This window comes from Sinocyclocheilus rhinocerous, unplaced genomic scaffold (genome assembly GCF_001515625.1).
Source record: "Sinocyclocheilus rhinocerous isolate Xijiao unplaced genomic scaffold, SAMN03320098_v1.1 scaffold153, whole genome shotgun sequence".
NCBI lineage: Eukaryota > Metazoa > Chordata > Actinopteri > Cypriniformes > Cyprinidae > Sinocyclocheilus > Sinocyclocheilus rhinocerous.
The window spans coordinates 4669674-4682943 of NW_015660878.1; the positions used below are offsets into that span (position 1 = coordinate 4669674).

At 37.2% G+C, this 13270-nt stretch overlaps 1 protein-coding gene across 1 annotated transcript in view; it reads right to left on the reverse strand.

Moving 5' to 3' along the window:
- Nucleotides 1-1761: 1761 nt before the first annotated feature.
- The window catches only part of LOC107725614 (peroxisome proliferator-activated receptor alpha-like), a 21164-nt gene continuing 9655 nt past the window's right edge, over nt 1762-13270 (reverse strand). Inside the window, exons 4-7 of the mRNA XM_016534941.1 lie at nt 7959-8097; nt 6514-6713; nt 4350-4818; nt 1762-2082 (exon numbers count right to left, since the gene is read on the reverse strand). Coding sequence (XP_016390427.1) covers nt 1838-2082; nt 4350-4818; nt 6514-6713; nt 7959-8097 — 1053 coding nt within the window. The 3' untranslated portion in view covers nt 1762-1837. The remainder of the gene's footprint in view (nt 2083-4349; nt 4819-6513; nt 6714-7958; nt 8098-13270) is intronic.

Sequence of the window (13270 nt, forward strand, 5' to 3'; positions counted from 1 at the left end):
TTTGATGTCATACACCGATCGGTCTGCACACGCAAACAAAGCCAAAACCTAGATATTTTAGGCAATATAGAAATCCTGGCCAGGACGCGTCCTGGGAAAATGGCACGTATGGTCACCCTATGTAATGTTCACATATCTATTTCATCAATTACATGTCATGTTTACATACGTCACCGTGACATCACAGCAAACCACACTCTGCGCGCACCTGCCAATAATAACACCCATCAAGTTTGCGCAACCTTATACCATTATATATGTTTACATCAATGTATATCACTAAAGCTATACTACTATTGTTCTTCCTTGCTTATGAAGACCGACCATCTCGTGCGTTATTCTGCAGCGTCACAAACACTGTTGTACTTACACTATTGCTCTGGTGTTTGGCGGCTTCTGGCCGTAGAAAGCTGTAGGGACTGGACAGTTCACACAGCTCGCAGGTGAAGACGCCGAGCGCGGACCCTTCGTTCACATCCATTATGTAACCGTGCGCTTCTCGTGCTGCACAACCTCTACGTCCCATTCAAACACATCCTAACTGTTTGTTTTGAGTGAGCACGCGATCTGACAGCGCGCCATGACCATGATGCTGCTGCGACGTCACGACGGCGCGTCAAGAAGGACAGGCTCGGCGTTTCCGTTTTACACTTTACGCTTGCAGTACATCAGACTACACAGAAGATGGCGCCAGAAATAAACACGTCCACGCCGCTCATTTCAAGTTTTTTAGAAACATTTTTCATCAACCTGACATTTCATTTCAAACTACAGACACCAGATGAGATCAGTCAGTAATTACGCACCCAAAAGCCACAACTAAAGATGAAATGATTCATTAAAAACTGCAACAGTCTACAAAGCACATTCTGATCAAGTCTTGTGGATTGTCAACTCTAGTAGATTTTGCTCGAAATGCTACGAAAATTCATTTTCCTTGAAAAAAACAAATACATCAATAAAACAATAATTTACCAATCGAATACAGGTACTAAGTCAGAACACATAACACATGTGTACAATAAAATTACAGTTGGAGTGCTATAAAGTGTACAATAATATTTTTATACAAAAGATTTTACAAATGATGTTCAATGTACAAGCATTTCAAATGAGGTAACAAACAATCGGATTTATATGGCTCTCTCTCTATACATTTCATTCTAGCATTAAACCATTATATGAAAAATCACCCCTTATTCAGGATAGTCAACTCTATATATTTTCCAGGTCCTAAATCTTGACTGCTGGTGCTTATCTGGCAGAGCAGTGTTGTGCTCGAGTTTAAAAGTGCAGAGTGACAACCGCTCTGGAAGTTACGATTCGTTAGACACGCCCCCTGTAATCTCCAAAGCCCCGCCTTTCAAACTACATGGATAGAGCAGGAGCCACGTTTGTCAAAAACAATACACGCCAACTATGCTCTCGCACTATAAACAGATGCTTATGAAGCTAAATATGGCACTTTAATGGTTTACTGCCAGTTTACAGTGAGCCAAGGCGTATATTTTGAGTGCCATCTATTTACTGCACCTGAAATCCACTTTTTGGCAAATTTACAAAAGCATCTATTGCACTTTTCTACGGGACTATAGGCATTGACCTTATAAAGGTCTGTGCCCTATTAAAGGTTAGTGCTATATTATTCAGCCTAGAATTACGCTGGCTTTACCCTATAATGTCCCGGCAGTGCTTGATCCGACAGCAGGTGCACACCACAAAGATGTTCCCACCAGGCTTCTTTCCCCCTCTGAGCTGAGCATCTTTTATCTCCTGTCCCACACGCAGAGGGAGCTCTTGTGTTTTGGCGCTTGCTGAGAACGGCGACGCTTCAAAGTCAGTACATGTCCCTGTAGATCTCCTGCAGAAGCGGGTGGAGTGAAGCGTCCTCTGTCTTGTTGATCTCCTGGACCAGCTCTGCGTGCTCCGTCACCAGCTGCCGCAGGTCGGCCAGTTTCTGCAGCAGCTTGGGAAAGAGTAGGGCGTTGTCGGGGTGGTTGGACAACAGGTGGAGCCGCAGGGCGTGGATGATGCTCTCCTGGATGCGCTCGATCTGCGACACGTCGCTCAGTCCTGGACGGTCTGTTGGTGGAGATCCAGAGAGAAAAGAAGAAACACGAGAGAGACGTAAGAATAATGAATAAATACTTGAAATACTTCAAATTACTCAGCTGATTCATGCCTTTATTTTCTCTTCAATTATTAATTTGTGACCCTGGACCACAAAACCAGTCATAAGGGTCAATATTTGGAAATTGATATTTATACATAATCTGAAAGCGGAATAAATAAGCTTTCCATTGATGTATGGAAATGTATCTTGTTAGGATAGGACAATATTTGGCTGAGATGCAACTATTTGAAAACCTGGAATCTGAGGGTGCAAAAAAATAAAAATATTGAGAAAATCGCCTTTAAAGTTGTTCAAATTAAGTCCTTAGCGATGCATAGTGCATAGCAATTCAAAAATTAAGTTTTGATATATTTATGGTAGGAAATTTACAAAATATCTTCATGGAACATGATCTGTACTTATTATCCTAATGATTTTTGGCATAAAAGAAAAATTGATAATTTTGACCCATACAATGTATTGTTGGCTATTGCTACAAATATACCCGTGCTACTTATGACTGGTTTTGTGGTCCAGGGATTTTGAGATTAATACCAGACTTTTCAAATAAAGGACTTTCCTGTTCAATTGCTATGGTGTCAAAATTTGTATTAAACATCATGATGTCACTGCTACTACTGTACAGTGTGTCCATGAATTATGCATTTTTTGTTTTTGCTAACGCTGCGTCTCTTTAGCATATATAGGTTGTAAGAAAACAGAGCAGCCTCCAGGAAGCTGCGTTCTGTGGAAGCGTCTACTTTCGGGTCCCTGCCACACGGCAGCAGGAGAGGAAACTGTGGTTATTATTTTCGCTAGCCCTCAAGAGAACAAAATCCCCATCTCACTCCGACCATTATTATGTCATGCCTTTCAAAAGCTGCTGGCTGTGGGACTCCAGAGGTGACATAAAAACAACCTGAACCACAACTAACCTACTTAAAGTTCAGCAAAGGAGATTACATTAAAGTGATAGTTCACCCAAAAATGAAATTCTGTCATTAATTTCTCACCCTCACGTCGTCCCAAACCCATAAGACCTTCAATCATCTTCAGAACACAAATTAAGATATTTTTGATGAAATCTGAGAGCTTTCTGACCCTGCACAGACAGCAACGCAACTGACACGTTCAAGGCCCAGAAACGTAGTAAGGACGTCGTTAAAATAGTCCATGTGACATCAGTGGTTCAACATAATGTTATGAAGCTACGAGAATAATTTTTGTGTGCAAAGAAAAACAATAATGACTTTATTCAACAATTTCTTCTCTTCTCTTCTTTCTTTGTTGTCACATGGACTATTTTAACCATGTCCTTACTACATTTAGCTCCGTTGCTGTCTATGGGAGGGTCAGAAAGCTCTCAGATTTCATCAAAAATATCTTAATTTGTGTTCCGAAGATGAACGAAGGTCTTGCAGGTTTGGAACGACATGAGGGTGAGAAATTCATGACAGAATTTTCATTTTTAGGGAGAACTATCCCTTTAATATGGAGTAAGATGAGCCTGAGAGTACTTCAGGTTAAATAAAATATGTATGTTTGTATGTATGTATTTATTTATACATTTAAAGCACCATTACTGTAGTAGTCTTATGGTCCTTTAAATTTGCATTCAAAAATAGGGGGTCTCCAAAGTTTGATGCAAAAGACCCTAAATATAACCTTATATAGAAATTATCATGTATAAATACCCATTTATACTGTGTCAGAATAATAGTAAGTGTAAAAAATAGAATAAGATTTTTTTCTCTGTACTTGTAAGTCAAAGCAATTTAATCAAGCAATTTAAAATATTCCTTTTGTTTTTTTTCTGCCTACTATTACATTAATGATACTAGATGTATGAGCATAGCATTTATCCATGCATACATAAATAAATTACTTTCCCCATACTTAACAAATACCCTAAGATAACTTTTTAAAAATATATATGATAAATACTTACTTTAAAATAAGGTTTGGCAAGCCCTATAAATTAATATTTGGTTAAATAATGTTCTTCTTTAGCACCCCTGTATGACCCCCGGCCCCCAGTTTCAACACCCCAGCTCTAGTTGGAGTACATCGTGTAACAGCATGACATATCAATTTCCTGTGAAGTATTTCATTCCTGAGTAAAGCCAATTTTCAAAAGCTGCTAGTCACTGTTAAGTAGCATTTCATTTAGATAATGCTTTCCAAATGTTTTCAAGACCGCCTCTATTTCACTTCCCATGCTCTCTCTGCATCTCACCTCCACAGCAGATGATGGCGGCCACGAACAGCGCCAGGTCGCTGTCGTCGAGCTCTAGGGCGTTGAACCTCATGGCGAACTGAAATTTCGGCTCCATCATGTCGCTGAAGGGCTTGCGCAGGCTCTTCAGAAATTCTCGGGTGATGAAGCCTCCGCCGCGAGCCACCAGCAGCCCGTCTTTGTTCATGCAGGAGGCCAGCAGGGCGAAGAGCGCCTCGTACACGCCGTACTTCAGCAGAGTCACCTGGTCGTTGAGGTCCAGGGTGGCGAAGCCGGGCACGGCCTTGGCGAACTCCGTCAGCTCCGTGACCGTCACCACCGAGGCGTACTGGCTGAACAGGAAGATCCGGGCCTCCACTTCTCTCTCCCGTAGAGTGGAGACGTCTCTGGACGGCACGTTACCCAGCAGCTGGGTGAGTAGTTTCCGCTCTGCATGCTGGAGAGTGTCCATGTCGTGGATGACGAAGGGCTTCGATGAAGGATGGAGAGAGGACAGTCAGAGAACAGGTGTGCGTCCAGACCGTGCAACTCAAAGTGTGCTGAATAGCTTCTGCAATTAGTGCTCACTGTTTTCTTAATTAGCAATTGACACCCTGTCGCTCAGTGTTGGGGAAGCTACTTTGCAGCTCGCCAAGCTACTTAATTTAGAGTCATTAAAATACAGTCAATAATTAACTATTTTTGACACCAGTACACTACCAGTCAAAAGTTTTTGAACTGTAAGATTTTTAATGTTTTTTTAAAAAAAAGTCTCTTCTGCTCACCAAGCCTGCATTTATTTGATACAAAGTACAGCAAAAACAGTTCAAGGAGAAATTTGAAATATTTGTATTATTTAAAATAACTGTTTTCTATTTGAATATATTTTAAATTGTAATGTATTTCTGTTATTTCAAAGCTGAATTTTAGCACCATTACTCCAGTCACATGATCCTTCAGAAATCATTCTAATATTCTGATTTGCTGCTCAAAAAACATTTATTATTATTATGTTGAAAACAGCTGAGTAGGGTTTCTCTGATGAATAGAAAGATCAAAAGAACAGCATTTATCTTAAATCTTATACATTATAAATGTATTTATCATCACTTTTGATCAATTTAATGCATCCTTGCTAAATGAAAGTATTAATTTCTATTAAAAAAAAAATTTATAAACTGACTCCAAGCTTTTAAATGGTATAGTGTATAATGTTACAAAAGCTTTTTCTTTCAGATAAATGCTGATCTTTTGATCTTTCTATTCATCAAAGAATCCTGAAAAAGTGTACTCAACTGTTTTAAATATTGATGATAATAATAATAATAATAATAATAAATGTTTCTTGAACAGCAAATCAGCATATTATAATGATTTCTGAAGGATCATGTGACACTGAAGACTGGAGTAGTGATGCTGAAAATTCAGTTTTGATCACAGGAATAAATTACATTTAAAATATATTCAAATAGAAAGCAAAATAAATAGTAAAAATATTTCACAATATTACTGCTTTTGCTGTATTTCGTATCAAATAAACAAAAACAAAAAAAGAGAATTCTTTAAAAAACATTAAAAATCTTACTGTTCAAAAACTTTTGACTGGTAGTGTAGTTCCTTAAACTACAAAAAAACAACAAATTACTAACAAACTGACTTAAAGGGGTAATTCACCCAAAAATAAAAATTCTGTCATCATTTACTCACCCTCATGCAGTTTCAAACATGTATGAATTTCTTTCTTCGGTTGAACACAAAAGAACACATTTTGAAGAATGCTGATATTCACATAGTTTCAGTTTCCATTGACTTCCTTTGAATGGACAAAAATACATTGGAATTCAACAGGAACCAAAACTGTTTGGTTAGCAAAATTCTTCAAAATATCTTTTTTATGCTCCGCAGAAAAAAGAAAACCATACAGGTTTGGAACGCATTTGTTGTAAAAATGACTGAAATTACAACAAATTTGAATTAAAATTTCAAGGGGTACTTCATGTAATTATTTTAGGTCAAAGGGGGTTAAACTGACAAAAACATTTGGGATCTCTCTGCTATAATGGACAGTGTTTAAACATCGCCTCATTTTTGTTAAGCTTTAAAGTTGCATGAGCAATACAACATAAATGACAAGCGAGTGAGTGAGCTAGTGAGTTAGTGATTCCTCAACACAGCAGTCGCTCACCGGAGTGCTGGTCTTGCCCGTGAGAAACACGCGTGCTTTGGCTTTGTTCATGTGGAAGTGTTTGAGGTAGGCTTCATGCATCTGTCTGGCCAGACTCTTTGTGTCCGGCTGCTGGGACTCGTGCTGCTCTTTCCCACAGACGTCCTGCTCTGCTTTCAGCCTCTGCTTCTCAGATTGGGGTATGCGCCCAAAACGGATAGCTGTAAGACCCCCCCACACACACACACACACACACACAGTACCAATGAAACCAAATGCAAGCTCATGCATGCTGCCACAGACAATGTATTGTATAAAAACAAAAACACATACTGTATTCATACATGCTTAAAATGTTCATACTAGGGCTGATTAAAAAGAAAAAAAAACAGTAATAAATAAATAAACATTTTTAATTTTTTCTCTGCATTTTCCTCTTCTCTTGTTTCCTTCCTAATCTAGTTTTCTAATAAACCTGACATTGTATATTATGATCATTGTTGGCTTTTTTTTTTTTAAGTGCTTTTGTTCCTCTTTTGTGTTGCTTTGGGTAAAAGCATCTGCAAAATGTTATGTGAAATGTTACGTTAAATAAATAATGATTTGTTACTTAAATAATTGAATTAATTAATTCAATGTTTGTTTTATTTCCACATCACTGACTAGCAGTCTGCTGTGATGCAGTTGCATTTGTCAGTCTGTCTGAGAAAAACTTAATATTGCAGATAAAATACAAGAATGTGAAAAACATAAACACTTTTTAACTACTGGTCTGTGTGCAGATACACACTCAAATTGCTCGGATTATAGGAAAATCCCCAAAACTCAAATATGGGTCAGGAGGCACTGATTGCGTTTATTTGGTTGCGTTATTTTTTTAAATAATTAATCACGGTACATTAACGTATTGAATCGTCAGCCCCAGTTTATACACAAACCAACAGTAGTAGAACTTTAGGTCAACACACTGCTGCCACTTCATCAGTACCGGGACAAAGGGCAGACGACGGTGGGGTTGGGGAGTTGTATGGCGTGATATGATACAGATCTGCCTCTGAAGGGATTGTGCTAACAGCGGCACATGACATTAGCCCATTAACAGAAGAAGCTATCCTCGGTTTGGGTCAAAGTCTTGTGAGAGAACGGGACGGCGTATCTTCCGTGTCGCCTGGTTCATCTCCGGTCATGCCACTTCTGATAGCACTTGGAAGGAGTGGATTTGTGCTACGTCATGATGTCGAAGCTAAGAGTGTGTAAAAAAGGTTGTTGTTCTCTGTTTTGATTCTAATCTAATTGTCCTGACCTTTAATTACAGAACTAAATAACTACATATTACAAATTATTATTGTCATAAAACAGAACACCATCTTGATTTCAGATAAAGCAATTAAAGATCTTAAATCATCAAGCCATAAACTGATTCTGTATAATCTAAGTCAGAGATATGCTCTTTGTGAAGCTCTTACCGTTGTGGGACATGCCCACTGCAAGGCACTTGCGGAAACGGCAGTATTGACATTTGTTGCGGTTCTTTTTCTGGATCTTGCAGTTGCGTTCGCACTTGTTGTACTCCAGTTCGAGTCGAATGGTTCTCCTGAAGAACCCCTGTGGAAAATTCATGAAAAAACACATGTAATGCAAGTTGACATGATTAAAAAAAACCTATTTCTACAGGTTTTATGAAGGGAAATTTACTTTTTAAGGCATTTTAAAGACCTTTTAAAGACCAAGTAAATACATTTTTTGACATCAATGCCCTCAAAGTTTGAAAATACAACTTCCAATAGATCTCTATTACTTTTTAATTCATTTTCCAAAAAATAAATAAATAATTTAAATAAAAAAAAATAAGACTTGAATAGCTCTGCTCCCAACCACGAGAATTTGGACATAACTCTTGCTTTCCAGTGCAACTGTCCAAAGATTCTTAAATCAAGATTCATTTACATTGCGAAGTAAAACTACACAAAGTAAGAAGTCTTGTTTTATGAGAAATTGATCCAAATAAAGTCAGTTTATAATTAAAGGGGTCATATGATGCGATTTCAAGTTTTCCTTTCTCTTTGGAGTGTTACAAGCTGATTGTGCATAGATAAGATCCCTGAAGTTGCAAAGAATAAAGTCTCAAAACCAAAGAGATATTCTTTATCAAAGTTAAAACTCTGCCACGCCCCCCTAAAACGGCTCGTTCTAACACGCCCCCACATATCTACCTCACTATTTGGAAATATTTGCATAATGCCGCCCAAATGTGCACGCAAAGAAAGAAGGCTTCAGGTTTCAGTAACCGCAGTTAGTGTTAAAGCAGCCATGTCAGGGAGAATCATATGACCCCTTTAACACAAGAACAAATATCTGCCAATGGGCTCATCAAAAATCTTAATTCACTGGGGAAACTAGTTTTCATACCCCATTGACTAATATTTGTTCAAGTATAAACTCACTTAATTTAGTTTAATTTTAGCTTAATTTCTCAGAAAACAAGACTCCATATGTATTTAAGGATGTTTAGATTTTCGTACTGAAAAACAGACAAAAAATACTGAGGAAAATTCTTTGCAGTGCGTGCAACATTTAATGCCATAACTTTATGTTTAAGACTTTAAAACCTTTTTAGGCTTTAATTTGTGGAAGGGTGAATTAAAACTGTTTGGTCAGAATTTATATGATACCAAATTGAACGTCAACGTGTTCTTGCACCGCTTTGTAATATATTTATGTTTACATTTTGAATTGGTTGTATAAGAACTTTAGCCCCTAATTTCCAATGCAGAGCAGAATCACACAAGACCATAATAAAATGACCTTGATAAACCGAACGCTAATTGCACATGCGATAAGAAGGCTGATTCACAAGATAACAATATTCATTTCTCAAGAACACAGCATATCTATGAACAAACACAGATGTACAGCTAAACTCAATGTTGCTTGCACAAAGGTGTTACAACTTATAGAAGCATTTCCGTTCTGCGTTAATAAATAATAATAAATGAAAGACATTATGCCTTTTGAGAAATGTTCTTCAGAGAAACGTACTTACAGTCTTCAAAGCAAAAGTGAAGCATGCATAACCTGATGCTAAATGCTTTGTCAAAAATTAGTTACTGAGGTCTTGCGTAGGATGCTTGGGGAAAGGTGCACTGGGATTATTGCTGTTTTCCATTCAGATAAAATCAAATAAAAAAGGAAGAATAATAATGTTGGTGCAGTGAATGAAGGGCTATCAGAGCTTTGAAGAGTCTTCCCACACATCTTCATCAGAATAGACACTGTGGACGGGTCCTGGTATGTGTAGTAACGGTCACGGTTACAGCACAGACATTCTGTGTCCCTCCAGGCGAATTATTTAACTGGCAAAAAGCGGAACGCGTGCCTGACAATGGAAACAGGTATCAGACGAGAGCTCGGTCTCATGACAGACTGTCATGGATCACTCCCAGCGCTAAAAACAGAAGCGATGATGCATCTCTACGCACCGAACATACCATACGATAAAACCGGACTGAGGAAACGGCTCATCACAGTACAGCCCCTAAATATTAACCAAGGACAGACACACCTTCCATGCTGCCGATGCATTATTTCCTACTGCTCTCAAAAGCTTTAGGAAGTGAAGTTTAAAATATATTTGCATGCTGCAAATGACTCATTTATTCTTCCAGATTTATCTCAAAAGAAAACATAAACATAAATGTTAAAACTGTCATGTGGAATTGCTTTTTAAAAGCAAATTACTAAACAACAAGGTGGCACTTTAAAATAAGCTTCTACAAATTAACATTAGTTAACACATTAGTTGGCAAGAAATAACAATGAACAATTTTGCAGCATTTTTTAATCTTGGTTATTGGTAATTTGTCCATATACTAATAGAGTGCTGCATATTTACAGACCAACCAATAGTGCAAACGAAACAAAAGCGTAACAAAAGCTCGTAAATGATCCAATTTGAATGTTATTTTCAATGGGTTGACCAAAATATACTGCGGTGAACAAACACTTATGTAAAATAAAAAAATACATCAAATCACCATTATAACCAGATGCCTGCAGAGGAGCACTTATTGGCTTATTAGTCATTCATTTATACTTTTTCCTTTATATTTTGAAATTATAAAATCACTATTATGAAACATCAAATCATCAAGAAATCAGATTTTTGTCAGTTACACTCTTTTTTTGTGTATGAAGTAAAAAATGTCATAAAGTGCTTTGAAAAACAAACGTTTGTTCAATTTGCGACTAAATCACACAAAATCACTTGTTGGTCAAGCTGTTGGTCAATTTCATATAAGACTATAGGAGAGTAATGGTACATTTAATAAGAGTACAATATATATCTTTTCTACATAAAAATTAGATTTTGCACATGTTACTGTTGTTAATAAAATATATTTTGTAAGCTTCCCAACTCAAGCTTAGTGCTTTACTGTCAAATGTGTATAAACAAGAAATTAACATGTAATATTATTAGTAATTGCACTTATTAATGCCAAACCATATGTAATTTATATGATATACAGGTGCATCTCAATAAATTAGAATGTCGTGGAAAAGTTCATTTATTTCAGTAATTCAACTCAAATTGTGAAACTCGTGTATTAAATAAATTCAATGCACACAGACTGAAGTAGTTTAAGTCTTTGGTTCTTTTAATTGTGATGATTTTGGCTCACATTTAACAAAAACCCACCAATTAACTATCTCAACAAATTAGAATACTTATTAAGACCAATAAAAAAAACATTTTTAGCCTTCTGGAAAGTATGTTCAAAATTTTCTGCTTGTGCTCCTAAAAATTTTCAGTCAGGGGCTACAGTTCTCCTAGTAAAAATAGTTAGTCTAGAGCCCTGATCAATCCAAATCTCCATTATTATTATTTTGTATTGCTATATTTAACGGGTCACACTATGTGCAGGGTGAGCATCAAACCAAATTTTCATTAATTATTATTATAATTATTTTTTATTGCTATATTTAATGGGTCACACTATGTTCAGGGTGAGCATCAAACCAAATCTCCAAGGTGCTCTCATAAGAACCAGACTGAAAAACTTATGTGCATCCCTGGTTATAAACAAACCAACAAACTATTAACAAATCACGGTTGCGCGACTTTAATATCACCACCACTAAACCTCCAAGAAATATTTCAATATATTTTAAAATCTACAAGCTGGAAAGTTTAAGTTAGAACAGATAGCAAGAGTTGCATTTAGCCACTTGTTGGCAACTGGCATTTACAAGGCATGTAAAAGCTTAATAAAATCACGAGTGGGGTATTTCTGATTTATTACATATTGAATACAACGTGAAAATATCCTGAGCTTGTGTTATTTTAAACAAATTATATATTATTATTTATACAACAGTTCAATTCTGGTCCTCGAATCTGATTGGCTGATAAGAGTGCGATATTACACTGTTAAACTGTCAACTTTAGATTTGAATCTGTGGCGGAAGGAAGTAGTTCTGCACAAAAGAGGGCTTTTAAAGACACTCCTACTTGGCCTATGGCCGAATCACAGCCGCGCCGATATACAGCCATATCTCATGTCTACTCGAGAGTGATATTGCTTGTATATATTATGTTATATACAGTATATGTTAATAAATTGTTTACTTATGGAAGCATCCTCCGTCAGCCAAGCGACAGATAAGATGAATGCTTTTTCTAGGTATTACACACCTAATTTTTCTCAGAATACATTTGATGTGCAATAGACGCTTTTTAGACCAATGAAATTTAAATGTGGGCGGGGATACAAAGCACAACACAAAAACAAAAAACAAAAAAAAACGTGAGACAAACAAAACGTCCCATCCTTGTCGCAGATTTACATGGGAGTATCACTTTTAGTGCTTGTTGCTTTATGATATCGTTCCTAGTTAGGACACTGTGTAAATGTCAAACTGTATAATTAACTAACATGAAATTTAGTTAAACTAGAGGCGCGTGAAGCTCAAAACCAGTGACCTGAACTGAATAAGGAACTAAGTCGGTCCACACTGATACTGATAGTGTTCCTTTAAATTCTCGGAAATAGTTTTAATTAGCATTTAATTTTGAAACAAGCTTAACTATAACTATTAACTAAATAGACCAATATTAACTAAATTGGTCTCACCAAAGTACAACGTGAAAGAGTGGTAAACCGCATCGGCAATAAACCTTGTTGTAATTGTCCTGGCTTAATTGCACCCTAAGGGGTGCCAACGGTCAAAGTCTGCTCTTGCTGGAGAAAAACACATGGCACATTGCAATAACTGGGCTGGTAGTAGTTAACTTTAAAGGAATGAGAACGGCCGTGACCCAGGCTCAAGTCAGCTGGGGTGTGTTGTGTGCAGTCCTACTGATCAATTTGACATGCACCGCATGAAGCAACAGCTCTTGTACACGCTTCACCTCACATGTACGAAGGGAGAACAAGCCTCGGGGGAACTCTCAGTCTTTTTGCAAAAGCAGCTATGAAAATACTACAGAAACTCGTGTGCTTTCTGTTGACCCTGGTGTGTGCGCTCAAGTGTTTTCTGTCCCGGATAGGTTTGTGGTTATGAAAGTATAACACAGTGTCTTAAAGGTGACATATTATGCCCCTTTTTACAATATGTAATATAAGTCTCTGGTGTCCCCAGAATGTGTCTGTGAAGTTTCAGCTCAAAATACTCCACAGATCATTTATTATATAATTTTGAAAATGCCTATTTTGAGTGGAAGCAGAAACAAGCTGTTTTTCGGGCCTGTGTCTTTAAATGCAAATGAGCTGCTGCTCAC